Source organism: Embiotoca jacksoni, unplaced genomic scaffold (assembly GCF_022577435.1).
Source record: "Embiotoca jacksoni isolate LCO1_2020_lvr unplaced genomic scaffold, fEmbJac1.0.p SCAF_65, whole genome shotgun sequence".
Taxonomy (NCBI): domain Eukaryota; kingdom Metazoa; phylum Chordata; class Actinopteri; family Embiotocidae; genus Embiotoca; species Embiotoca jacksoni.
Window position 1 is genome coordinate 1,026,598 of NW_027185420.1, and position 25,232 is coordinate 1,051,829.

Below are 25,232 nucleotides of genomic sequence, written 5' to 3' on the forward strand. Positions count from 1 at the left end.
TCCTGAAAGGAGAGAAAATATGTAAGTCAAGACTGAAGATTTCAACAACGAATAAATGACAAGAAGTCATATTAATTCTGTATTTTTTTTAAGTCTGATACTAAAGAGAAATAAAACACAAGCAGTTCACAAGTGTGTGATGCTGTTTGTATTGTTTGGCTTTGCTGTTTTTGTTGTCAGTGGGACATACCGGGTAGAACAACAACTCGTCGGCTCCCTCTGGTGGACAAACGATGGAGTGTTTTAAAATACTTCCAACCTCAAATGCACATTATTTTTGTACCACCTGCATTTCCTTGAATAACCTTGAATAACCGCCCTACTCTGCCTCTCATTGGCTTGTAGCCTCTTCGTTGCCTTCAATAAAATATAATACAATAAAATAAAAAATAAAATATAAAGTTTTAGAGTAAATTAAACTGAACTGACTGCACTGTTGTGTATTTACTTGTATTAAACTATTGTTACACTGTTCAGGACTTTTTCAAGTGTTTTCTGTAAATATCCCCATAAAGTTTCTGTTTAACGTGACATTTTTATGTATTCAGGTTCTTATATAGTTTTGGTTTCTTTTTTTACAAAATAAAATATAAGAATTATAGAACTCCCTGAAAATTAGTAGCTCACTTTTATCGGTTGAAATAAAACAAACGTATATTTAAAGATAACTAATACAATATGAATGTATAAAATATCTAGAGATGATGCAGTTATAGACCTGCCCGGGTTCAATAAACGGGTCGAAGTGAGGTTTAAATATAAGGTCAAGTTAAACTAACAGACGGAAAGCCCCGAGGAACAGTTTTGTTTCCGGAAGTGAGGAGGAAGAAGGAAACATGTGGAACACTTCCTGGTACACCTTTTAATTTGGTTTTATTTCACAGAGCTGAAGAGACGCGGTGTGATTTATAAAAAGCCTCCGATGTTACAAGTCGTCCCGTTTTTAAGTCAAATAAAGTTGTTAATTGCGTCATGATGCCGAGCAACGCGGCAGGCGGCGACGTTTTCAGAGGAAGTTTGGGCCGCTCGACGTCCGCGGAGGTTCGTCAACATCCGGGGTCTCCGACGGGAGAGAGCCCCGGTGGGAGCGCGAGGCGGCGGCCCGCAGCGGACCGGGACGGCCCCGCTCCGCGGCCCGCGGTGCTCCTGTCGGTGCTCGGCTCCGCCGCCGCCGTGGCCGCCGCCGGCTGCTTGTGCGCCCTCGTGTACCCGATCCTCAAAGGTGAGCGTCCCGACTGACGTCACTGCTGTTAAAGTCTGACGTTGTATTTGGGAAGGAAGGTACAGAAATGACGTTTTGTTTTGGGGTTTTAACAAATAAGATCAGCAGCATTTTAGGAATACAGTTAGTGGGAAAAAAAGGGAATTACAAAAGATTACAAAAGCAGAATAAAATTTAGATATATAAACGTTGTTTTTTTTGTTTTTTAAAGTATACCCAAAAAAAATTGAGAGTAATGTATAAAAACACACAAAGTATGTACACAAAAGAAAGGGCTAAATGATGCTGATGTGTTTCAGAGCTGCGGGCCGAGAGGCTGACAGGAGACGACGGGACTGAACGGAGGATGCTCGGTGAGGACGCCGGACATTCAAACCTCCCACAAATAGTCGACGGGAATTAGGATTTTCATTTCCAGTTAATTCTAAAATGCTTATTATTTCTTAAAAAGTCAGAATAGTTCCTCTGGTTGACACAAATCAAAGATAAAAGCAGCATGTTTTCAGCAACGCTGCTTCGAAAACCTGATTGTTAATTACTATTAATATTATTGTCAGTGAATTTGCTACAAATGATATTTTTACATCAATTTACACCCAAATATGTCAAACTGACAAAGTGAAGTCATGTTTGTGGAGATTTGTGCATTTTTGTTTTCTTAAATTTTCCTTGAGATGCGTCCAAAGCTCCGCCCACCGATAGCTGTGACCTGTCAATCAAACAGACACGCCCCCAAAACACATTTTTGAAGCTTATTTTTTAATAATGACAGAATTTATACATTTTAAATTAAATCTGCAAAACAAATACTGACCCGTGTGTGTGTGTGTGTGTGTCTGTGTGTGTGTGTGTGTCTGTGTGTGTGTGTGTGTGTCTGTGTGTGTGTCTGTGTCTGTGTCTATGTGTGTGTGTGTGTGTGTGTAGGTTTCTGGAGTATCCTGGTGATGTCACTACTAGCAGGATGTGTCTGCTGCGTGTTCTCGTGGAGTCTCACCTACCTGGACTTGTACCGGCCCAGCGAGGTGTCCCCCGGGCTGCTGACTCCGCCCCCCGGGCTGCTGACTCCGCCCCCCGCCAGGTAACACTCAGGTGCATCAGATGAGTTCGTCCTTTATAATTCAGAAGTTAGAAACCGTGATAAATGTGCGCATCTTTTCTTCCAGAGATGTTTCGGGTCACGGGCTTTACTTGAGTTACAGGGTCGCGGCTCTGAACGGCGTCATGGCGATGATCACCGTCATCTGGAACCTGTCCTGACACACTCGTCCTCAGGAGGAAGTGCACACCCATCTCACCTGTTTCACCCGTTTCACCGGTTTCCTCATGGTTTCTACTTTACACCCAAACACACACTCACCTGCAGGATGAAACTGGACCGTCAGCTTTGTTTAAAACAACAAACCTGCTGGGATTTTGTCCTGCTGCCTATTAAGTTTGAGTGGCAGTCTTTAGTGGTCTTTATTATTTTCATCTGGTTCTTTTACCACCATCAGTGATGTTATCAACCATCAGTGATGTCATCAACCAGCAGTGATGTCATCGTTGGTTTGTGAACATTATGAAGCCTCCAGTTCAGATTCTGTCCGTCACCATCTTTGTTAGTTCGGAGCAGGAAGTGACCATATTTGGACGAGCTGTGGGAGGAGCCAGCGGTGGATCTGACCGATCTGATTGGAGACCTGACAATACTACGTCCCGCCCACCGATAGCTGTAACCTGACTATATCCAGTCTGGGGTTTTAATCACAGTGTTCTTCTTATGTTTTTTAACGGCGGCTGGCAGACAGCTTTTAGGAGCATTAGCGCCCCCTTCTGACGGGAGTAAAGCATTACAATCAGATGACGGTAAAACAACGGGAAATCAGCAAGAACGATAGTCACATATACAAATCCATTTTGTTGATTATAATGACTATTCGAATATTTGAAATTTGTGTCCCATCTGTAACTTCATTTTTAATTTCAACTGATCAAATTGATTTACATGTTCTCATCTAAACTCTAACTTTGTCGTAAATAAAGACATTTCCGACACGATGCAGTTACGCAATGCAATTTCTAAAAAAGAAACAAATAAATGGGGTAAATAACATTATTTCTTTTAAAATAGTTTATTTTCAAGATACACATGATTATATTTTAAAAAAAAAAAAATCACAAAAATAACGCGACCCAACACAAAAAGATCATTAGGCAAGATAGTTCATTTCTATCGTTATTGCATAAACACGAACTAAGAGTTTGTGCGTGTGTGTGTGTGTCACTAAACACACATTTACTCCACCTCTACATTCATACAAGGTATCTTCAACAGGTAAACTAAGCACTCAGGATCTCATGTAGAAGCAAATCCAAAACAAAAAAATAGTGCAACAATTTACAGGAAGTCAGGAATGAACACGTTCACGCTAACGTCACGTTATTGACGTACGTTAATCTCAAGTTTCACTACAAAAACTCATTCAAACATTTTAGGAACCTTAAAGGAGAGTTTACATCCGTTTGTTTATCACAGCAGTAACAAGTGTGCGTTTCTTCTCATTTAAATTACTCACTCAGATAATCCAGCATTTCAATTCATGTAAATTAATAAATTAATATTCTAAAAACAGTCTGCAGCTTCGAGTTCATTAATCCAATGAAATGTGTTCGAGCTGTTGAAAATGTGTTCATTTTCTTTTTCACAGGAAAACATCAGTTTTTCATTTCCAATCAGCGTTAGCACGTAATTTAGTGATTTTACAGTAAATAAAGTACAACTGGAGTTAAAGTTAGTATCTAACCCAACGCTGTCATGGAGACTTCATATTTATATTAAGGGACACCTGAATTTATTTGACAAAAAAAAAGAAGAGGCTAGCACGGCGCTAAGCTGCCAAACAGGCTACATGTCCATTAATAAATTAGTTAACACGGAAGATTTACAGTGGGGCAAAAAAGTATTTAGTCAGCCACCAATTGTGCAAGTTCTCCCACTTAAAAAGATGAGAGATGTCTGTAATTTTCATCATAGGTACACTTCAACTATGAGAGACAGAATGGGGGGAAAGAATCCAGGAAATCACATTGTAGGATTTTCAATGAATTAATTGGTAAATTCCTCGGTAAAATAAGTATTTGGTCACCTACAAACAAGCAAGATTTCTGGCTCTCAGACCTGTAACTTCTTCTTTAAGAGGCTCCTCTGTCCTCCACTCGTTACCTGTATTAATGGCACCTGTTTGAACTTGTTATCAGTATAAAAGACACTTGTCCACAACCTCAAACAGTCACACTCCAAACTCCACTATGGCTAAGACCAAAGAGCTGTCAAAGGACACCAGAAACAAAATTGTAGACCTGCACCAGGCTGGGAAGACTGAATCTGCAATAGGTAAGCAGCTTGGTGTGAAGAAATCAACTGTGGGAGCAATTATTAGAAAATGGAAGACGTACAAGACCACTGATAATCTCCCTCGATCTGGGGCTCCACGCAAGATCTCACCCTGTGGGGCCAAAATGATCACAAGAACGGTGAACAAAAATCCCAGAACCACACGGGGGAACCTAGTGAATAACCTGCAGAGAGCTGGGACCAAAGTAACAAAGGCTACCATCAGTAACACACGACGCCGCCAGGGACTCAAATCCTGCAGTGCCAGACATGTCCCCCTGCTTAAGCCAGTACATGTCCAGGCCCGCCTGAAGTTTGCTAGAGAGCATTTGGATGATCCAGAAGAGGATTGGGAGAATGTCATATGGTCAGATGAAACCAAAATAGAACTTTTTGGTAAAAACTCAACTCGTCGTGTTTGGAGGAGAAAGAATGCCAAGTTGCATCCAAAGAACACCATACCTACTGTGAAGCATGGGGGTGGAAACCTCATGCTTTGGGGCTGTTTTTCTGCAAGGGGACCAGGACGACTGATCCGTGTAAAGGAAAGAATGAATGGGGCCATGTATCGTGAGATTTTGAGTGAAAACCTCCTTCCATCAGCAAGGGCATTGAAGATGAAACGTGGCTGGGTCTTTCAGCGTGACAATGATCCCAAACACACCGCCCGGGCAACGAAGGAGTGGCTTCGTAAGAAGCATTTCAAGGTCCTGGAGTGGCCGAGCCAGTCTCCAGATCTCAACCCCATAGAAAATCTGTGGAGGGAGTTGAAAGTCCGTGTTGCCCAGCGACAGCCCCAAAACATCACTGCTTTAGAGGAGATCTGCATGGAGGAATGGGCCAAAATACCAGCAACAGGGTGTGAAAAGCTTGTGAAGACTTACAGAAAACGTTTGACCTCTGTCATTGCCAACAAAGGGTATGTAACAAAGTATTGAGATGAACTTTTGTTATTGACCAAATACTTATTGTCCACCATAATTTGCAAATATATTCTTTAAAAATCAGACAATGTGATTTTCAGGAATTTTTTTTCTCATTTTGTCTCTCATAGTTGAAGTGTACCTATGATGAAAATTACAGGCGTCTCTCATCTTTTTAAGTGGGAGAACTTGCACAATTGGTGGCTGACTAAATACTTTTTTGCCCCACTGTATCACCAAATATGTTGATGTTTTTTTGTGATTGTTGGATATTTGATTGTACAGCAACTTCACTACACAATAGTAGAGATACAATTTGTAAAGTCACATGTTTTTTTTCTTTCTTATTCCCAAAAAATAAAGATAAAAAAAATTAAAAAAAAATAAATCTTAAAATTTAATTCAAAAATATACATAAAAATCACTGGAAATATTTTAGTTTTCATCTTTTTGATTTTATTTTCTGAACTTAAAACAACTCAACTTAAAGTTAAAAGTTAGAAAAATAATTCCTGACTTATAAAGTGACGTAACTTTACAAAAGAGTCTGACAAAATAAATGTGACTTTTGAAGAATACTGTATGAACAAAAACAAACTTGGTGTGATTTCTTTTAACTGAAAAGGAGTTTAAAACCTGAATTTAAAACGTACTGTCGTGATCAGACTAATGGAGGGAACTGCTTCTTCTATTTTAGGACCTTTATTGCAAAAAAAAAAAAAAAAGAATTGCTGCAATTTTGTGAAATTGCAAAACCCCACGAATTCGAAGAGATCGGTTGCATCACAACACGGTGACTTCCTTCTTTAGAGGTTTTGTTTTGTTTTTTAAGTGAACAAAAAGCTAAAAATCTGATTCCAGCTTCTAAAATGTGAATATTTTCTAACTCTGATAATAAACTGATGTTTTTTTTAGTCGTGGGCTGAAACAAAACACATTCTCACCATCTTCTTTTCATTTTAAGGAGCAAAATGTGATTGAAAGAGTAACTCTGATTGATCATTCATGAAAGTATTGAATATATAGTTGATTGCAGCGCTGACATCAGCATATCTGCAGGTATTTATACTTTAAATATTTGGTCGCGTTTGTTTCGGTCATTCATTTCGTCAACATTAATTTGGTTGATGTGAGACAGTAATTTGGTCGTCATGGTTACACTTACAGATGCTAGAGATTTTAGAATTAGTTAGTTTTAGCAAATTATTGTTTTAAATTAAAGTATATTTGGGAGTTTTTAAGAGATTCATTAGTAGAGCCTAACCCTAACCGGTTGTTTTTTGTTGTTTTGTTCGTTTTTGTTGTGTTTTTTAAAGAGATTTGTTGACAACAAGAAACTTATTTTTATTTAAAAAAAAGAAAAAAAGAAAGAAAAGGAAAGCAGCTGTGCCCATTTTTGACCTTTTTCAGGCAGTAACAGTAACAGAACAACAATATCATTATTATTATGAAGGCTGATACACGTCTATGTCATCGACAGTACATAACACAACCTCTGCAAGAAGAGGAGAACATAATAAAAGTTTAACACTTGCTTTTGGCTGGTGATGAGTGTAACAGAAGTGCAGTTTATAAACCACCCGACTCGGCGTTTATTCAGCATCTCACTCCAAGTCTGAAGGCATCAACTTGTTGTCTTTTAAAGCAGCGACGACCTGAACTAGGAAGCGGGTCCAACAGATCGGGATCTCTTCGGTTTATCCGGCTCAACTAAACCCGATGAACACGCAGCGACGACCGCATTCACATGGAAAAGGGGAGGAGTCAGCAGCATCTGACCAATCACAAACGTGGAAAAGTGTAGCGACAGAAGAGCAACATATTTCATAAACGAGGAATAAACTCGTCTTGATCCGACTGCAATTATTTGATTAACATAATGTATTATTAATTGTAGTATGTAACAAAAGTATATCGAAATATTTTAGTATTTAAACAAATCGCCGCGACAAAGCTAGCGAGGTTTGACGATATTTTTCCTGATGAGAACCGATTAGTCGGTGGGCGGAGCTTCTGTGCGTTGACGATCTGATATTTTTCGAGCAGGTTAGCTTGGCTACAGCGTCAGTTACCACGGCGATGTATCAACCGCCTTCGTAGGAATTGAAAACCCCGAGTTAGACCTGAAGCTATCTCGATAACCGCTTAATCCCGCTTCGTAGTTCAGACCTCAGTATTTATTTTAACGTTCACAATGAAGTGAGTCGTATTCATGAACCGTGTAGAATAATCACAGTCTTGATAGATTTACCTTTTATATCCCCGTGACCTCATCGAGTGTTTCTTTTTTTTTAGCTTCCTGTGTCGTAATGAACACGAAGCCGCTGAGCGCCCGTCAGCTGGTTCTGGAGGTCCGGTGGTTCAAATGGATCAACGCAGCTTTGTGGTTGAAGCAGCAGCTGTTTTGATAAGTGTTGACGAAGACGTAGTCGTCGTACAGAATAATACGATCTACCGAGACCCGATAGAGAAAGCGTAGCTGAAGCCGAGCCTCCGGAGCCGCGGCGCTTCACTCACCTTCGGTATCTGAGGAGCTAACGCTACGCGCTATCTGCAGGGGGCGTCGCCGATTTGCAGAGACTCGCCTTCTACTCCGGGCACTTCCTGCTTGGAGCGCCGCCTGCAGGCCACTTTGTAAACCCCGGCGAGGAGGAAGATGATGGAGATGACCGTGAAGTAGACGCCGTAGATGAAGAACTGAGGGACGCAAAAACAAAGGAAAAAAACATTAACATGGGAAAATAAAGGTGGGCGGGGCCTAAGGACACCCGTAGTCCAAACTCACCTGAGAGAAGACGGGGAGGCCGAGACAAACCGAGTCCACCACCACGAAGGTGAGCATGGACTGAACCACCAGGGCTATGAAGGTGTTCACGCCGAACACCAGCGCGTACCGCTTCATGTTGAGGCTGGCGACGATCTGATACCTGAAGAGGTCAGAGGTCAACGGGAAACAAGTCAGGAGCAAAGTTTAGGATTCAAGCAGCAAAATCCTGGAGACACAAATCCAGATGGACTGTTTCTAAAAGAGTTCGTAGCTTCAGGTCTGTAAAATGGTTCCGATCCAGAAGTGTCTTCAGCTGCAATACCAGCGAGTGCCACTAGAGGTCGGCTCCAAAAAGCCTCCGGCTCCATAGACTCCCATTCAACTTCTCTCATCAAATCCAAAGTGAATAAAATGTGTCCATCAGTTATCTCGGTGTTGTTAGCTAAAGTCACTCCTTCTTATTAGTTTTCTGGAGGTCCATCTGAAAATAATCCCTCATTCATTAGAAAAGAAGATTCAAGAAGACCTGTTTTTGGGGGCGTGTCTGTTTGATTGACAGGCCTGTGGTGCAGTCAGGTTACAGCTATCGGTAAAGTGACACAAATCTCCAAATCATGACTTTGTCAGTTGAATATATTTGGGTGTAAATTGATGGAAATTTTTTTTTTTTTTATTCTAATGAAATATAATTTTGTGAATCTGCTGTAATTGTGCTGCTGATCAGAGATGAATGTGGAGAATCTGAACCCACAGTGAGGTTCATTCGTTTCTGCAATCTGGACCACCGTTACACAACTTTCCTGTTTCTGATGTGTCTTTAGAAATCATCTGTAAAGATTGAAACCGTCTCTAAAATACAAAAAGGCCCCAAAAAAAAATCATCTGATTTGTCCTGTTAAGGAAAAACATTATTTTAACTTGCAGAGCTACAAAAAGATGCGCACAGTTTTATTACTGCTGCAACAGCAGCACGTTGTTAAACTCACCGCGTCCTGCTCTTCAACACAGATTCAGAAAATACTGAAACTACAAGATAATAAATCGACGGCTCAGCGTCGCAATTTTAACAAATGAACCACAAGTCACGTTTTTTGAATGACTTCATGTTGCGTGTCACGGTACTCACGTGGCCAGCGTGATGAGCAGCATGTAGGTGGCCCTGAAGAGGACGTAGGCTGCGTAGCAGATCCAGATGTCCCTCACCATGTCCATGATGAAGACGTACAAGGCCATCAGCAGGGACAGGACGCAGAGGACCAGCTCGCCCCACATGGCCCAGGAGACGGGGAGGCACCCCACCAGCAGAGCCGCTAACGCCGCTGGGGACGACACCACCCGGAAAAAAGTCACTAACACCACCGGGACAACCGTCACCAACACCACCGGAAAAACCGTCACCACCCGGACAACCGTCACCGACACCACCTGGACAACCGTCACCACCCGGACAACCGTCACCAACACCACCGGGAAAACCGTCACCACCTGGACAACCGTCACCTACACCACCCGGACAACCATCACCGACACCACCCTCATCACCCAGGACAACCGTCACCGACACCACCGGGAAAACCGTCACCACCCGGACAACCGTCATCGACACCACCGTCACCACCGGGACAACCGTCACCGACACCACCGGGAAAACCGTCACCACCCAGACAACCGACACCACCCGGACAACCGTCATCGACACCACCGTCACCACCGGGACAACCGTCACCGACACCACCGGGAAAACCGTCACCACCCAGACAACCGACACCACCCGGACAACCGTCACCACCGTCATCACCCAGGACAACCGTCACCAACACCACCGGGAAAACCGTCACCACCCGGACAACCGTCACCACCGGGAAAACCGTCACCACCCGAGCAACCGTCACCACCCGGACAACCGTCACCTACACCACCCGGATAACCGTCACCACCGTCATCACCCAGGACAACCGTCACCAACACCACCGGGAAAACCGTCACCACCCGGGCAACCGTCACCGACACCACCGTCATCACCCAGGACAACCGTCACCACCCGGACAACCGTCACCCACACCACCGGGACAACCGTCACCACCCGGACAACCGACACCACCCGGACAACCGTCACCACCGTCATCACCCAGGACAACCGTCACCAACACCACCGGGAAAACCGTCACCACCCGGACAACCGTCACCACCGGGAAAACCGTCACCACCTGGGCAACCGTCACCGACACCACCCGGACAACCGTCACCGACACCACCGTCATCACCCAGGACAACCGTCACCACCCGGACAACCGTCACCCACACCACCGGGAAAACCGTCACCACCCGGACAACCGTCACCCACACCACCGGGAAAACCGTCACCACCCGGACAGCCGTCACCACCGTCATCACCCAGGACAACCGTCACCAACACCACCGGGAAAACCGTCACCACCCGGGCAACCATCACCGACACCACCCGGACAACCGTCACCGACACCACCGTCATCACCCAGGACAACCGTCACCACCCGGACAACCGTCACCACCCGGACAACCGTCACCACCGGGAAAACCGTCACCACCCGGACAACCGTCACCGACACCAGTGAAAATGTCCACCCCTTAAAACACTGTTTGCATCAGTACAGAAACACGCGGTGCACCACAGGTACCAGGATGGTGCGTTCAGGGGCATCAACAGGCGCTTCGTTTCTGGGTTAAAGCTGCAAGATATGTTGTTAGGTGATGCATCCGGTCAGTGCAAATACACCACCCTGTCACACTACGTGTCACAGTACTATTTGTTCAGCAGGAGGAGCACGCTGGTCTGCAGATGCAGCAAGACATCCTGGTACTTTTTGGCATCCTACGTTTAACATACTAAGTATTGGGATATGATAGTTATAATAAACATAACGACATCGGGATCAACATGTGATACAAGAGGGATTTCATGTGTGCGGAATTATAAGTGATCCCTTGTCTTTGAGGAAATCTTATGAATTATGTTTGTATAAATGATTAATAATGACAAACTAGAGATGACACGTTAAATTGGCAGATATTTGAATGGAGTCTGGCGGAGCTCTCTCTCTGCACGTTATTGAAGCCAACAACGGTAGCGACCGACGGTGCGCTGATAAAAGCAACAGGTGAGCGCGCAGGTAGCGGAGCTGCTTCACCTTCACCCGCAAAGTCAGCTGACTCATTTGAACCGTTTCTGTGATGAAGCTCAACGTGCTAACTTTAGCCACATTAGCTGTCCGGACAACCGTCACCGTCACCACCTGGACAACCGTCACCACCCAGACAACCGTCACCTACACCACCGGGAAAACCTCACACGTCACTTTCAAGTTGTCCCTGCAGGATTTTGAGGAGTTTTTTTGTGATCAAAAATGTTAGATTTTACAGTGAATTTTCCAAAGAATTCGATGTCATTTGTGGTGTTTTAAGCGAGTTTTTGTGTGTAAAAAGTCACGCAAGTCGAGAAAGAAAAATGCGATTTTCTTTTTTCAAGCTGTCAAAATAAGAGCTTCATATGCTGTTTAATTCATGTTAATTCAACACATACACCTGCTGGTTTATTAATAAAGTGAGCTTTGTCTGAAAAGATTTACTTCATATCGTTAACACTTTCAGCACAGATTCTGCTGATGCTTTTTGACGCAAAAAACAAAACAAAAAAAACGCATGAGTTTAAATAAAATGCGATCACAGGATTTCCTGGAGGGACTGACTGAGTGGAAAGTTTTAAAATGATACGTGAACTCACAGAGCAGCGTGGACAGCATCTCCACGTAGCCGTTGTAGATGTTGTAGTCCTGCGACGGACGCACGTTCTCCCACAGCGGCTGGACGTAGTTGAGGATCTGGAAGTAGCCGCAGGTGGCCAGAGCCCACCACAACGACCAGGCCAGTAGGGTGCGGTTCTTGTAGCTCTCCACCAAGTCGTCGAACAGCATCCGTAACACGCCTACCAGACTGGGCCTGGTACCGCCTCCCTCGCCGGACACGGTGATCTGGGAAGAAACGCACGGCCGAGTGAGAGCGGATTCATATTTCAACCTATCGGCATCCAGCAGTGATGTCATCGTTGGTTTGTGAACGTTATGAAGCCTCCAGTTCAGATTCTGTCCGTCACCATCTTTGCTAGTTCGGAGCAGGAAGTGACCATATTTGGACGAGCTGGGGGAGGAGCCAGCGGTGGATCTGACCGATCTGATTGGAAACCTGACGATACTACGTCCCGCCCACCGATAGCTGTAACCTGACTGCACCACAGGCCTGTCAATCAAACAGACACGCCCCCAAAAACAGGTCTTCTTGAATCTTCTTTTCTAATGAATGAGGGATTATTTTCAGATGGACCTCCAGAAAACTAATAAGAAGGAGTGACTTTAGCTAACAACACCGAGATAACTGATGGACACATTTTATTCACTTTGGATTTGATGAGAGAAGTTGAATGGGAGTCTATGGAGCCGGAGGCTTTTTGGAGCCGACCTCTAGTGGCACTCGCTGGTATTGCAGCTGAAGACACTTCTGGATCAGAACCATTTTACAGACCTGAAGCTACGAACTCTTTTATAGTCAGTCTGTGATTTGACCTGAATACAGCAGCTGTCTCACCGTGGAATAGTCGTGGCTCTGCAGAGGCACTTTGCTCTCTGAATACTCCTCCATCCGGTTGGAGGTGCCAGTTCTGCTCGGCCCGTCCTTCGTCGCTGCCGGAGTCTGATTGAAGAAGAGGCTCCTCTTGGGCATCGGGAGGAACCAGGGCACAATGAAGGCGAAGGAGACCGACCCCAGCGTGATGTAGAGCAGGTGGATCAGGTCGACCTTGGCGAACGAGAGCAGCAGCTGGCCGGTCAGCGACCCGGCCGCCGACCCGAACAGCGTGACGCTGCGGCAGTAGCCCGTCACGCTCTGGTAGTGCTCCGGCGCCACCACGCTGTAGATGTAGGCGTAGTAGGCCACCTCCGACGCCGTGGCCAGCCCGTAGAAGAACTCCAGGAACTGCATGGCCAGCATGCTCTCCCCCTTCCACAGCATGGCGTAGGTCATCACCAGGCTGCTGGCCTGCAGAACCAACACGGGCTTGTAGCAGAGGTAGTCGGTGGCCAAGAAGATGGGCAGCAGCAGAACCAGGTAGGAGTACGTCCACACCGGGTAGATCTCATTCACCACCTGCGGAGAAGAAGAAGAAGAAAGCCAGACAGGTGAAGGAGTTTGTTCTGCTTGGACGGCGTGGAGGTGGTGGAACTAATCCAGAACGCGCTGATCCTCTCAGGCGACGTGATCTCCGGGTCGAGTTTGGACCTTCGCCGTGAGCGGCTTTCACCGTACGATAAAACGAGGCCAGCTGGCTCCGACGCAGAGATTAGAGGTCGTGACCTCCAAAACAAAAACTACGTTCCATAACAAACACCCTTGGATGGCGAAAGGTTGGCGGTTTGATCCCCCGATCCCTCCTGTCCGACCGCAACCGGGCAGCAAACAGCGGTGACGTCACCCTTCGGGTCGTGAACGGATGTTACGAAAGCCACCGAGGTCGGAATCTGTCCGGCGCCATCCGGCTGGTTCACATCGGATTGGAAACCATGACGATACTACGTCCCGCCCCACCGGAGAGCAGTAACCTGACTGCACCACAGGCCTGTCAATCAAGCAGACACGCCCCCTAAAAAAGTGTAAACTCTAGTGCAAGTCTACCAACTGATTGTATCAAATTTACTGTCAATCTGAGCACAACAAATAAACAAACGGCATTTTTACATCAATCTGCACCCAAATATGTCAAACTGTTTTTGGAGATTTGTGTCACTTATATTTCAGCTTAAGAAACTTCTGCATCAGCCTCATTTTCCAGAGTTCATTATGAGTGAATGAAAACGGTGTAAAGCCCATTAAGAGCGTTACGGTGATAAACCTCGTCACATCACGAGGAACCTGCTGAGTCACTCCTCGTTTCAACAGGTTTCCTCAGCAGGAATGCGGCCGGCTGAAGGTTGAAGCGCCGACACGGAGCTGCAGCTGCAGTCTTTAATCTAGAAGTGTGAAGGTCACTGGAAAGAAAAAAGAATGTCCATCACCGCTTCGAAGGAGGTTTTACCAGGTCACCTCCGAACATGATGGAGTAATTCTTCTAAGGGATTAACGAGAAATCCCAAATGATTGGAACATTTCTCACGGTGGGATTATTCCACCTGAGCCGAGTGTTGGAGACGTTATGTGGCGGTAAAACAGGTTCATTTAAGTCAAACCGAATTATATTAATGTCCAAAAACTGTACTGTTTAATAAAGCACGATTAATACATCTTACAACAAAAAGATGACAAAATGTATCATAAAATAATATATATAAAATGTGTTCATTGGTCTTACTTTTCTTTTATATACATATATATATATATATTCATCGATCTTATTTTTATTGAAATTTTTTATTATTGTGTGCACCTTTTTTTCCAAACTGTGTTTCTATGTTGCCATGACAACTAAATTTCCACACACATTAAATAAAGTCTCATCTTATGAAGTTAAGTTTAAGGGGTTAGTATGAGACTGCAGTAGTTTTAACTCAGGTTAGAGGGTTGAAATAAACTGATGACAGAGCGCACTGTTGTCCCGCGCCGTAGCGACCCCGACCCCGACCTCACCTCGAACCGAACCGAACCGAACTGTTTACCAGTCGGGAGAAGTGACGAGCTGTCAGTCAGAGAATCAGCTGCGTCAGTCTCACAAGATTGAAATGACAGCAGAGGGGGAAAAAAAACATTTAAATTAGGTTTAACTGAATTTTAAAACCGGTTTAATTAATTTTTTGACACTGAACATGTCCATCAGTTTAATGTGAACCATTTTTTTTACAATAATAATAACAATATAAACCGCGTGTCCTCCTGCTCCGGAGGAAACACACGGCCTTCCCGAGGGACCCGTACATCAATACAATGAATAATAATCACTTTAAACGGCTGTAACGACTTTTACCGTGGAGCCCGACGCCATGTGTCGTTTCCGTGTCGTGTCCGTGCTAACGGCTCAAGGGGGCGCGAGCAGCTCACCTGGGTCTCGGTGAGGTTCTTGTCCGGTCCCATCAGGTAGGCGGTGTGGAAGGGCTCCGACGGCCGCAGGTTGGAGAAGAAGCCGTAGACGCAGAGCAGGAAGGTCGGGTAGAACAGAGACATGTTGGACACAGCATGACCTCCGCACCAACCGCTGCTGCTGCTGCTTCTTCGCTGAAGCCGGTGTCCTTTATAAAGCGGGGTGGAAGCACGGTTCCGTTTTAAAGCGCAGTACCGCCACCTGCCGGGCTGAGTGGCAAACTGCAGCTTCAGAAAGATGGAAAGAAACCGATTATTATTATTCTTGAAGAGGAATATGCATTTTTCTATTTATATATATATTTTTCTCCTGTGATATTTTTGCATCAAAGGGATTTATGTATTTGAATCCATCACTTTTTGTTATTTTTGGTATTCTACTGTCCTATTATTTCCACATTGCTATCGTTCTGTACAAAATAATGAGTACTTGTCTTCACTGTTTGCAAATTTACGTCTCGTTTAAAAAAGCTCCATAAAAAATTTGTGACAAAGAGTTGACAAATTAAAACAAATAGAGTTTAATATTTGTTAAGTATAGTATATTGATGTTTTGTCATTTTGTTTGAAATTTGGAAAAAAATTTCTGCACCTATAAATAAATATACAGACCGCATTTTGTTTTCAATATTTGGGAAACTCTTTATTGATAAATGTACATCACCTTGAAATGGTCGAGTGTTACAACCAAGTATTTTACACCAGGAGACTGAACCGACAGGTACACTGGTACAGAGGGAACATTTTACCCAGCCGACGAGGAGGGAAGTAGAGCGCAGGTTACCAAAGCAGGCGTTGTGTAAGTAGTTTATTGTTTATAACAAAATAAACATAGAGAGGCCAGAAATTTGTTGTTTTTATTGGATTTATAACAGAGTTCGAGCTTTTAACACTTGTAGAAGCATTGAGTTTGTGACACAAGCTGCAGGAAATACAAAACAAAAAATGAACTGCCCGAGGTTGAAGTAAAACCCAAGAAAGTGTGTGAACGAAGGAAAACGGCCGTCAACACATTCAGATGTTGCAGTATTAAGACAAACTGGCAAATAATGAGACTTTTAGCTCCAAATCCATTTTTAGATTATTATTTGTAGTCGTTAAAAAGAGATGCAGAACAAAACTGGGTTCACTTAGTGTTTGTTTTCAGGGACTAAGCTCAGCAGACGGTTGCCGTTGGAGACGAGCGGGTTAGCAGCTGAAGAGTTTTTTTGGGAGTCATGGAGACCAAAGCAGAGCTGAAACACAGTTTTAACTGTGCATGTTAATGAGCAACTGTCTGATGTCACAACTTTATAAAGGAGGCAAAATATTAATGAGATCTAATTTCCGCATCTGATCGAACTGGTTTCATTTATCTTTCTGAGAACGACGCTAACGTTAGAAAGCAGCGTGGAATGAGTGAGTTTCAATTTAAAAAATCTTCTTGGACTTTGTGAGAGAGCGCCACCTTATGGTCACAATGTTAAACCTGGAAAAGAAACTTCAGAGGAGTCCGATGAGACCGGTTTGATCTGAGTCCAGTACAGTCGAAGTCCAAAGAGTGGAATAAAAAAAAGAAGGGAAATATGAGCACAAATAAAAAAATATTAAAAAATCAAACTTATTTTGATGAAAGTAGTTTTTGTTTGTGCTCAAATTAATCTTCCTGTATTGGACTCGCAGATGAAACTCAACACACGAAGCATCTCAGTGACACAAACACTCCACCAACCAGTTGCATCCCTCCCCCCCCCATGTGCACACATGACGTATGAGCAGAGGCCGACGCCCACCGAGCTACATGGTGAAGTGTCTGGTGTAGTCGTACTCTATCGTGGGAATGACGGCCTGCACGAACTTCAGGAAGATCAGCAGATACCTGAGAAGTGAGGGTTAAAGAAAAAACACAGGAGGAGCACGGGAGGAGGCGGGGCTTAATGTGAGGGAAAAGTTAGAGCTGTAAATATCACAAAAGGTTGAACGTCACGCTCAGGACGGTTGCCGGGATACCGTCGAAGAGGCTGGTGATTTTAGGGGCCAATAACGGAGAAAAACAGGCTCTCAAGAGGAGAAGCTTTGAAATCACTCTGAGGTGGAACTTTGTACGTCACCACGATGTCTTCATTGAAGGTTATTAAAAGAATAAACACACGTGAAAAACATGGAGGAGGGAATCAGTCGGTTCAGACTGCTGCTGCGCCTGAACAGAGTGCAGCATCGTGACGTAAAGACGTAACCGTGGTGACGCAGTTTCATCACTTGATCAACATCAGCAGCTGAGTTACACGTTTTAGTGTGCGTGAACGTTTTCTCTCAGAAGGTTCCAGTTAAGCTCGATGTTGACGGTCTGAACCTGAAGGACGAATCCATCTGAAAATAATCCCTCATTCATCAGAAAAGAAGATTCAAGAAGACCTGGTTTTGGGGGAGTGTCTGTTTGATTGACAGGCCTGTGGTGCAGTCAGGTTACACCTATCGGTGGGCGGGACGTAGTATCGTCATGGTTTCCGATCAGATCGGTCAGATCTACCTCTGGCTCCTCCCCCAGCTCGTCCAAATATGGTCACTTCCTGCTCCAAACCGCTCCGAACTAGCAAAGATGGTGACAGACAGAATCTGAACTGGAGGATTCATAACGTTCACAAACCAACGATGACATCACTGATGGATGATGACATCACTGATGGTTGATGACCTCACTGATGGTTGACGGTCGGTTGAAATATGAGGGTTTAAAAACGTGTGTAACGCAGGAACTCACGATAAAGCGACGGTGCTGCACATCGTTGTTGCGTAACAGGAGCAGATCTGAGCTGATCTTTATCCTTAAAATGAATTTAAATCTGATTAAACCTCAAACATCTGCTGCCCTCTTCCCTCCGTTATTACCATGAAAGGATACATGTGAACTCCCAGCTCTCCTCCTCCTTCTGCCACCGTCTCGATGATCTTCTTCATCACCTCAGCGTGTCTGCAAGGAAACGACGACGTCAGCCAAAAACCTCAACTTTCAACTTTATTTATTTCTATAGCGCCAAATCACAACACAGGTTATTTCATGGCACTTAACACATTAAAGTCTTTCCAGCAAGACTTCACAATATTAAAAACAGAAACACGTGTTCATTCGTGTGTGTGTGTGTGTGTGTGTGTGTGTGTGTGTGTGTGTGTGACCTGCAGGGGTGGACGGAGCACATGGCGGGGGGGGGAAGGTGGGGGTGGTTCTCGATGGTGACGGTCTTCTTGACGTGGTCCTGGCTGATGTCCTCGTACATCTGGTCCACCGTCAGAGGTTGTCGGTCCTGAGACAGGAAGTAGTTTTAGTCTGAACGTTGGTTCACTGTCACTTTAAGAAACATGAACTCTGACGAATATTATAAAGAGTTTTAAAGTTAAATAAACAAGTTCACAGAGCTCATTAAACCACCGTCACACAAATCTCTCTATTTCTTCACTTTTTCACTCATTTTTAAATCAACATTTCGACTTTATTCTCAATATTGACTTTTTTCCTCAACATTTTAACAGTACTCTACTTTTTTCTGTGTCGTGTCCTAAATCGTACGTTACAAATGTTGTCGGACCGAATGGATCAAATTCTGACAGAGAAACGAACGTGATGCGATTTCTTTTCATTTATCCTCCGTTTTCCAGCTGAAGCTTCATTATGTAATAACGGTGTTTGTAATCCCTCTCCAGGACACTAGGGGGAGACACAAGCTGGAGTCCTCCTTCATCCGGTGACGTACCTCATCGTATCCGAACAGCCAGAGTCGCGGTGTCTGGTAGTATTTATCGTACGTGATGTAAAGGTCGTACGTTCTCGTCTGGAGGATCGCGTCTTCGCTCCCCGGCTCGGATTTCACTTTGTTTTCTACCATTTTACTGGTGTCCAGGGTCGCCTGGAGACAAGAGGGAGGAGTCAGGAGACAGGAGGGAGGAGTCAGGAGACAGGAAGGAGGAGTCAGGAGACCGGTGGGAGGAGTCAGGAGACAGGAGACAGGAAGGAGGAGTCAGGAGACAGGTGGGAGGAGTCAGGAGACAGGAGACAGGAAGGAGGAGTCAGGAGACCGGTGGGAGGAGTCAGGATAGAGGTGGGAGGAGTCAGGAGACAGGAGGAAGGAGTCAGGAGGGGGAAACAGGAGACAGGAGACAGGAGGGAGGAGTCAGGTTGGACTGGGACTCATCAGAAGCGATCATGATAAATTGAAGGTACCTCATCCGTCTCCAACAGGCCACTTTCCTCGTACTCTGAAAACACAGACGGATTCTCTGAGCAACGAGATCAACGAGCTGCTTCGTTCCTGCCGAGTCGAGAGTGAAACGTGAATACCTTCCATATCTGCTGCTTCTCCATCTTCATCCTCATCTTCATCATCGTCATCATCACGAGACCCTGCAGACGTGACCTTCATGTTCTTGGCCTGAAGGGATTCAGAGTCAATGCACACTTTAATAACTCCTGTTTTCATCACCAAATCAAACAGGAAGTGGCGGGTTTGGTGGGAAATGTGGCCTTCACAATAAAAGTTTCTAATTAAATATCAAAGGAAGTGATTCCATATTACTGGATGTTAAATGAGTTTTCTCCACACGTCCAGTTGTCAGAGACGTCTCTTTGTTTGTTTCATCCAGCAGGTCTATGTGTTGAATGAACATGAATTAAACAGCATCTAAAGCTCTTATTTTGACAGCTGACGTGATCGTTGTTTCTGCATTAGTCACAGACGCTCTGTTCTGGAAACATACGCAGCTTTTAGGACCTTTTAGGAGCTTTGAGGAGCTTTTAGGAGCTTTTATCTCAGTTCAATAAATAAATAGAAAGATTACAACTAAAGTATTTCTGATGTGCAGCAGGATTATTATCACAGGAAGTGATTACAGATTTATTCCTTTATCAGGTAGGGCTTAAAAATAAATTGCATTTTTCTTTCACAACTTGCAATTTTTTCTAATTCCTGCAATTTTACACAATTTTTTAAAATCACTTAAACTTTGCAAATTACAACACAACACAAACATTTTAGATTTTTGATCGCAACAATCACACACAAAAAATAAAAAAAAAGGAAACCCTGGAGGGACTGATTTTAAATAATCGTTTTATGAAGCCAAGCACTGAAACAAAAAGGCGAAAACAGACCGAGTAATATTCGGCTCTTAGAAAAGGATGGTTTTGGCCCAAACAGGAGAATAAACTCCTCCAGAGACAGGAAGTCACGCTGGTTTCTGATGAGGTTTCATTTCAAACCAGAACTTCCTACTTTTCAAAGTGTCAGACGGCAGGTTGTTTGCAAAGTGGGTGAACTGACTTCTTTACAACAGCTGTTGAACGTCGTATAAACACAGAATATCTGAATGGAAATGTCCCATATTCACATCGAACTATAACAACTGGTTTAGTTAAAGCTGTGTTTGTGTCCCGTTACGTCAAACATTCACTCTGGTTTCTGTTTCTGGTCTTCAGCAATTCCTGAAGAAAATACATGTGTTGTTTTGAGCTGAGAGAAACAGAGCAACGAGTCACAACATTCATTACAAGTGTCAAACTGTGATTTGAAACAATTATTATTATTATCTAAATATCAATTATAGCACATTTAAATGTGTTGAACTGTGATTGTTTTTGCTGCGGTTGTCATATACATTTTGTTGTTTTGTTTCCATTACTTACGTAGAAATACTATTTCTGTACGTAAACTTTTGTTTTTAATAAACTGTCAACTTTTAACATTTATCTTGAAAAATCTTGTGCAAAATAAATCAAATTAAAAAAAAAAAATCAAATGATTGACTGTGAACCTGACGATACTACGTCCCGCCCACCAACAGCTGTAACCTGACTGCACCACAGGCCTGTCAATCAAACAGACACGCCCCCAAAAACAGGTCTTCTTGAATCTTCTTTTCTAATGAATGAGGGATTATTTTCAGATGGACCTCCAGAAAACTAATAAGAAGGAGTGACTTTAGCTAACAACACCGAGATAACTGATGGACACATTTTATTCACTTTGGATTTGATGAGAGAAGTTGAATGGGAGTCTATGGAGCCGGAGGCTTTTTGGAGCCGACCTCTAGTGGCACTCGCTGGTATTGCAGCTGAAGACACTTCTGGATCAGAACCATTTTACAGACCTGAAGCTACGAACTCTTTAATATCCAGTCTTTGTCAATAATCATCACAAGTTTATAAAATATAATTATGAAACATACCTTGTTATTGTCCAGTGAAATTTCTTGCACGGCATCTACGACTCCTAAAACACCTGCTGACACACATCCAACTTTACAAACTCCACAAGCTCTGACACATATCACTACATTTTACATCTTTATCTTTAATAAAACCATATATATGTATATATATATAAATAAATAAATAATGCATGTGTGAGCCCGTATCCCACCTGAGTTGTGGTACGTGTCCACCCAGCCTCCGTCCCCGTCGTCCTCCTCTATGATGGCTTCCAGCTCATCGGAGTACTCCATTTGTTTACAGCGCTTATAACAAGGAACTGAACGACCACAAACACACGGAGACGACGTGTTCAACACAAAACAAGAGGAAGGAAAACGGGGGGGTTTTGAAAACAACATGGCAACACACAAATCTAAAATACGTGAATGGTGTCCATAAAGTACATCTGTCCGCTGTCACATGTCTTATCCATGCTCACATGTTTAAAGGTCATACAAAACATCAGTATTTGTACTTCACAACCACACTGTTGGAGGCTGGACTTTTCCACCGACATGATAATCAAGTTTTTTTTAGGGTTAATTGCAACCCTGTTTCCAAAAACAAAAAAATTGGGTTGCTGTGTAAATTGTAAATATAAAAAAAAAAAAAAAAAAAAAAAAAAAAAAACAGAATGCAATTTAAAAATCATGTAAACCCATATTTAATATAAATCTAACATCAGGTAAGAATGGGACCACATTTCACTTTCAAAACTCCAGCAACTGGTCTCCTCAGTTCCTGAACATTTACAGAGTGTTGTTAAAAGAAGAGGTGGTAAACATGCAAAAAATAAAAAATAATAACATTTAGCAATTTGATATTTTGTCTTTGTTCTATTTTCAATTAAAAATGGGTTTGTAAAAATTATTGTTTTGTTTATATTTATATTTTACACAGCATCCCAACTTGTTTTGAAACAAGATTTTAGTATTTGTTTCTAATTAACAATTAATTTTGTAGTTAAATTGTGATTTATGAAAACATTCATAATATTCTCCAACCAAATCAGTTGCTTTGAAAAATAATAATTTACTTAAAAATAATTATTTACATTTTATAGTGTAATCACATTCCCTATCAAAATTCACTGCAATTATTTTTCATCCAGAAAATGTAATTTTTCATTCAGAAACAACTTGTCGACGTGATGAAGTTAAAGTTCATTTCTGGAAGATGAGGAAAAATGAAAGTTTTAAAAGAGCTCTTACCGTTGCGCGTCAGCAGAAACTGTTTGTCCGGCGGCAAATACTGCTTCACCTTCAGTTCCTCCCCGGCGGCCCTGAAGGGAGGTGAAAATGTTAAACCCTTTTATTTTACATGGAGTCATGTGGTTGATAAGAACCGGTCCGAAATATTATACTGCAGTCAGTTTTAGATCTGCTTTCATCTTTTCTTCTAGAAAGCAACACAAGCTGAGAAACCTCAAAGTCTTTAATCCGATTTAGGAGCCGAAACAAGTGACTTGTATTAAAAGTGAAAAAAAAACTCTCTGCTCTTCCCGAACTGAGTCTGGTGATGTTGGAGGTTTTTCTTCATGTTAAAGAAAGTTTCTCCTTCCTTCTGTTGGGAGGTTTTTCTTCCTGTTAAAAAGAGTTTTTCCTTCTTTATGGTGGAGGTTTTTCTTCCTGTTAAAGAGAGTTTTTCCTTCCTTCTGTTGCAGGTTTTTCTTCCTGTTAAAGAGAGTTTTTCCTTCCTTCTGTTGCAGGTTTTTCTTCCTGTTAAAAAGAGTTTTTCCTTCTTTATGGTGGAGGTTTTTCTTCCTGTTAAAAATAGTTTTTCCTTCCTTCTGTTGCAGGTTTTTCTTCCTGTTAAAAAGAGTTTTTCCTTCTTTATGGTGGAGGTTTTTCTTCCTGTTAAAGGAGAGTTTTTCCTTCCTTCTGTTGGAGGTTTTTCTTCATAGTAAAGAGAGTTTTTCCTTCTTTATGTTGGAAGTTTTTCTTCCTGTTAAAAAGAGTTTTTCCTTCCTTCTGTTGGAGGTTTTTCTTCATGTTAAAGAGAGTTTTTCCTCCGAAGAGGCTTGTGTAGGAATTGTTGGGTTCCTTTTGAAGAACAGTTCTATTTTAAGTACTATTGTAATTGCCCTGAAATAACTGTTGTGTTGTGGCGCTACATACATAAAATTAATATAATTCCCTGTCTTAGTTTTGTAATAATGTGGCAAACAGTGACACAGATGGAAAACGCTGTGATGCAATGTGGGTTTGCACTAAACTGTGAAATTCAACAGAGAGAAAAAGAGAAATGAGGAACAAGATGCCTTTGGTCATTTGAAATAGATATTTGATGCTGAAAGTGACGCTGTCATCCAAAGTGACAACACTACAAACATTTACTCGGCCTTAAAATCAACAAGTAATGGAATTTTTCTGCCACATCAGCCACATTTAATCCAGTACATAAAAAAAGGACAAAAATAAAAAATAATAGAGAATTTCAAATCGCAAAATATCAAACAAAAAAAAAACAAAAAAAACTCCTATAAAGTGACTAAAATATAGAATAAATTAATATTATTATGATTGAAACTGAAATTTATGTTCTGGACAAGCTGCTCAAAATATAATGAAATTAGAGACGACTTCACCCAGATAAAAAAAAAAAATGTTTTAATACCTTATCATTTTATCAATTATATTCTGCTATTTATGTAAGAAATGATGCTTTGGCGACATGTTTAATGTGATTCCACCAGAAATAAAGTATATTCCAGTCAGTGTTTACACAGTTTATTATCGGATATTCTGAGTTATTTTACTACTATTTTACTGCCATTTTATTGCTTTTCTATTATTCTATTATTATCTTATTGCTTCTGTATGCTGCTGTAGTGAAAACATTCCCCCTCTGGGATTAATAAAGTAACTACCTACCTACCTTATTAGAGTGGATGCTGTTATGACACATTTATTTAAGCATTAATTCAGCCCCTTTATGTTACTTTAAAAGAAACTAATCCTCTTTTACACACATATGAAGTGAACTCACCACTTCCATGTAGGGCAGTGATGAACCAGGTGATCTCCAGCTGCTACGAACTAAAACACATCAAATACAAAATAAAAGAGAGATCAGTTCGTATGAATCAGACTTTTATAGACAAGCTGAGAGATGAGATATACCATAATAGTGACATAAATATCCTCACCTCCTCCGGTGTGATGACTCCTGTTTCTTTGAATTTAGACTCCTGCGATTCACAAACAAACAAACAAACAAACAAACAAACAAACAAACGTTTAGAGGAACGTCGGCGGGAGACAGAAGTGCGGCTGCGCAGTAACCACAGCTGGACTTCAGCTGTGCTGTTCAACCAGAGTTGAAGCGACTCCGTGTTGATTCACCGTGACAGCTGCACATCACCACAGCAGCCATCAAACAGGAGCTCCGTGTTTACCTTCAGCACCGGGGTGAGGAACTCCGCCACGCCGAGCGCGGTGCCTTTCACCGAGTTGATCACGTTCTGCATGTCGGACAGATCCTCGCGACGACGGCACCAGCGACGTCTCTTCTTCCGGGGAAAACAACGCTGAATTATTTGGACATATCAAAACTGAAGTGGGAGTGGAGCGAGGGGGGAAGTGTGTCGAGCAGGAGGTGACAGTCACGTGATAAACGCCTAAAATACTTCC

The 25,232-nt window shown here is 42.8% G+C and overlaps 3 protein-coding genes across 3 annotated transcripts; 1 reads left to right on the plus strand and 2 right to left on the minus strand.

Annotated features, from left to right (window-relative positions):
- Positions 1–805: 805 nt before the first annotated feature.
- On the plus strand, positions 806–3,259 carry arl6ip6 (ADP-ribosylation factor-like 6 interacting protein 6). The gene is made up of 4 exons (XM_069175231.1): positions 806–1,222; positions 1,522–1,575; positions 2,147–2,300; positions 2,386–3,259. The coding sequence occupies exons 1-4, from the start codon at positions 973–975 to the stop codon at positions 2,477–2,479; spliced, it is 552 nt and encodes a 183-aa protein (XP_069031332.1). The 5' UTR covers positions 806–972; the 3' UTR covers positions 2,480–3,259.
- A 3,596-nt stretch (positions 3,260–6,855) lies between these two features.
- slc19a2 (solute carrier family 19 member 2) lies at positions 6,856–15,490 on the minus strand. The gene is made up of 6 exons (XM_069175230.1): positions 15,342–15,490; positions 12,903–13,460; positions 12,046–12,292; positions 9,412–9,604; positions 8,304–8,445; positions 6,856–8,215 (listed from the first exon to the last, which is right to left on the minus strand). The coding sequence occupies exons 1-6, from the start codon at positions 15,462–15,464 to the stop codon at positions 8,066–8,068; spliced, it is 1,413 nt and encodes a 470-aa protein (XP_069031331.1). The 5' UTR covers positions 15,465–15,490; the 3' UTR covers positions 6,856–8,065.
- Positions 15,491–15,996: 506 nt separating this feature from the next.
- Positions 15,997–25,187, minus strand: atg3 (autophagy related 3). Its single transcript, XM_069175279.1, has 12 exons — positions 24,998–25,187; positions 24,749–24,790; positions 24,589–24,638; positions 22,812–22,882; positions 21,770–21,877; positions 21,576–21,628; positions 19,693–19,783; positions 19,576–19,610; positions 19,109–19,261; positions 18,534–18,661; positions 18,262–18,330; positions 15,997–17,238 (listed from the first exon to the last, which is right to left on the minus strand). Exons 1-12 carry the CDS (start codon positions 25,067–25,069, stop codon positions 17,157–17,159), a joined length of 954 nt encoding a protein of 317 aa, XP_069031380.1. The 5' UTR covers positions 25,070–25,187; the 3' UTR covers positions 15,997–17,156.
- Between the last annotated feature and the right edge of the window lie 45 nt (positions 25,188–25,232).

What these genes read in the sequence shown, in the direction of transcription:
- arl6ip6 (XM_069175231.1), top strand. Translation starts at nt 973, where the DNA reads ATGATGCCGAGCAACGCGGCAGGCGGCGACGTTTTCAGAGGAAGTTTG. An exon ending in CGTGTACCCGATCCTCAAAG is followed by an intron (nt 1,223 to 1,521) that starts GTGAGCGTCCCG and finishes GATGTGTTTCAG; the next exon opens with AGCTGCGGGCCGAGAGGCTG. An exon ending in CTGACTCCGCCCCCCGCCAG is followed by an intron (nt 2,301 to 2,385) that starts GTAACACTCAGG and finishes CTTTTCTTCCAG; the next exon opens with AGATGTTTCGGGTCACGGGC.
- slc19a2 (XM_069175230.1), bottom strand. Translation starts at nt 15,464, where the DNA reads ATGTCTCTGTTCTACCCGACCTTCCTGCTCTGCGTCTACGGCTTCTTC. An exon ending in GATGCTGTCCACGCTGCTCT is followed by an intron (nt 9,605 to 12,045) that starts GTGAGTTCACGT and finishes TGTCGTCCCCAG; the next exon opens with CGGCGTTAGCGGCTCTGCTG. An exon ending in GCCTCCCCGTCTTCTCTCAG is followed by an intron (nt 8,216 to 8,303) that starts GTGAGTTTGGAC and finishes TGCGTCCCTCAG; the next exon opens with TTCTTCATCTACGGCGTCTA.
- atg3 (XM_069175279.1), bottom strand. Translation starts at nt 25,069, where the DNA reads ATGCAGAACGTGATCAACTCGGTGAAAGGCACCGCGCTCGGCGTGGCG. An exon ending in GTTTCTGCTGACGCGCAACG is followed by an intron (nt 21,878 to 22,811) that starts GTAAGAGCTCTT and finishes GTGGTCGTTCAG; the next exon opens with TTCCTTGTTATAAGCGCTGT. An exon ending in TGCTCCGTCCACCCCTGCAG is followed by an intron (nt 18,331 to 18,533) that starts GTCACACACACA and finishes GTTTCCTTGCAG; the next exon opens with ACACGCTGAGGTGATGAAGA.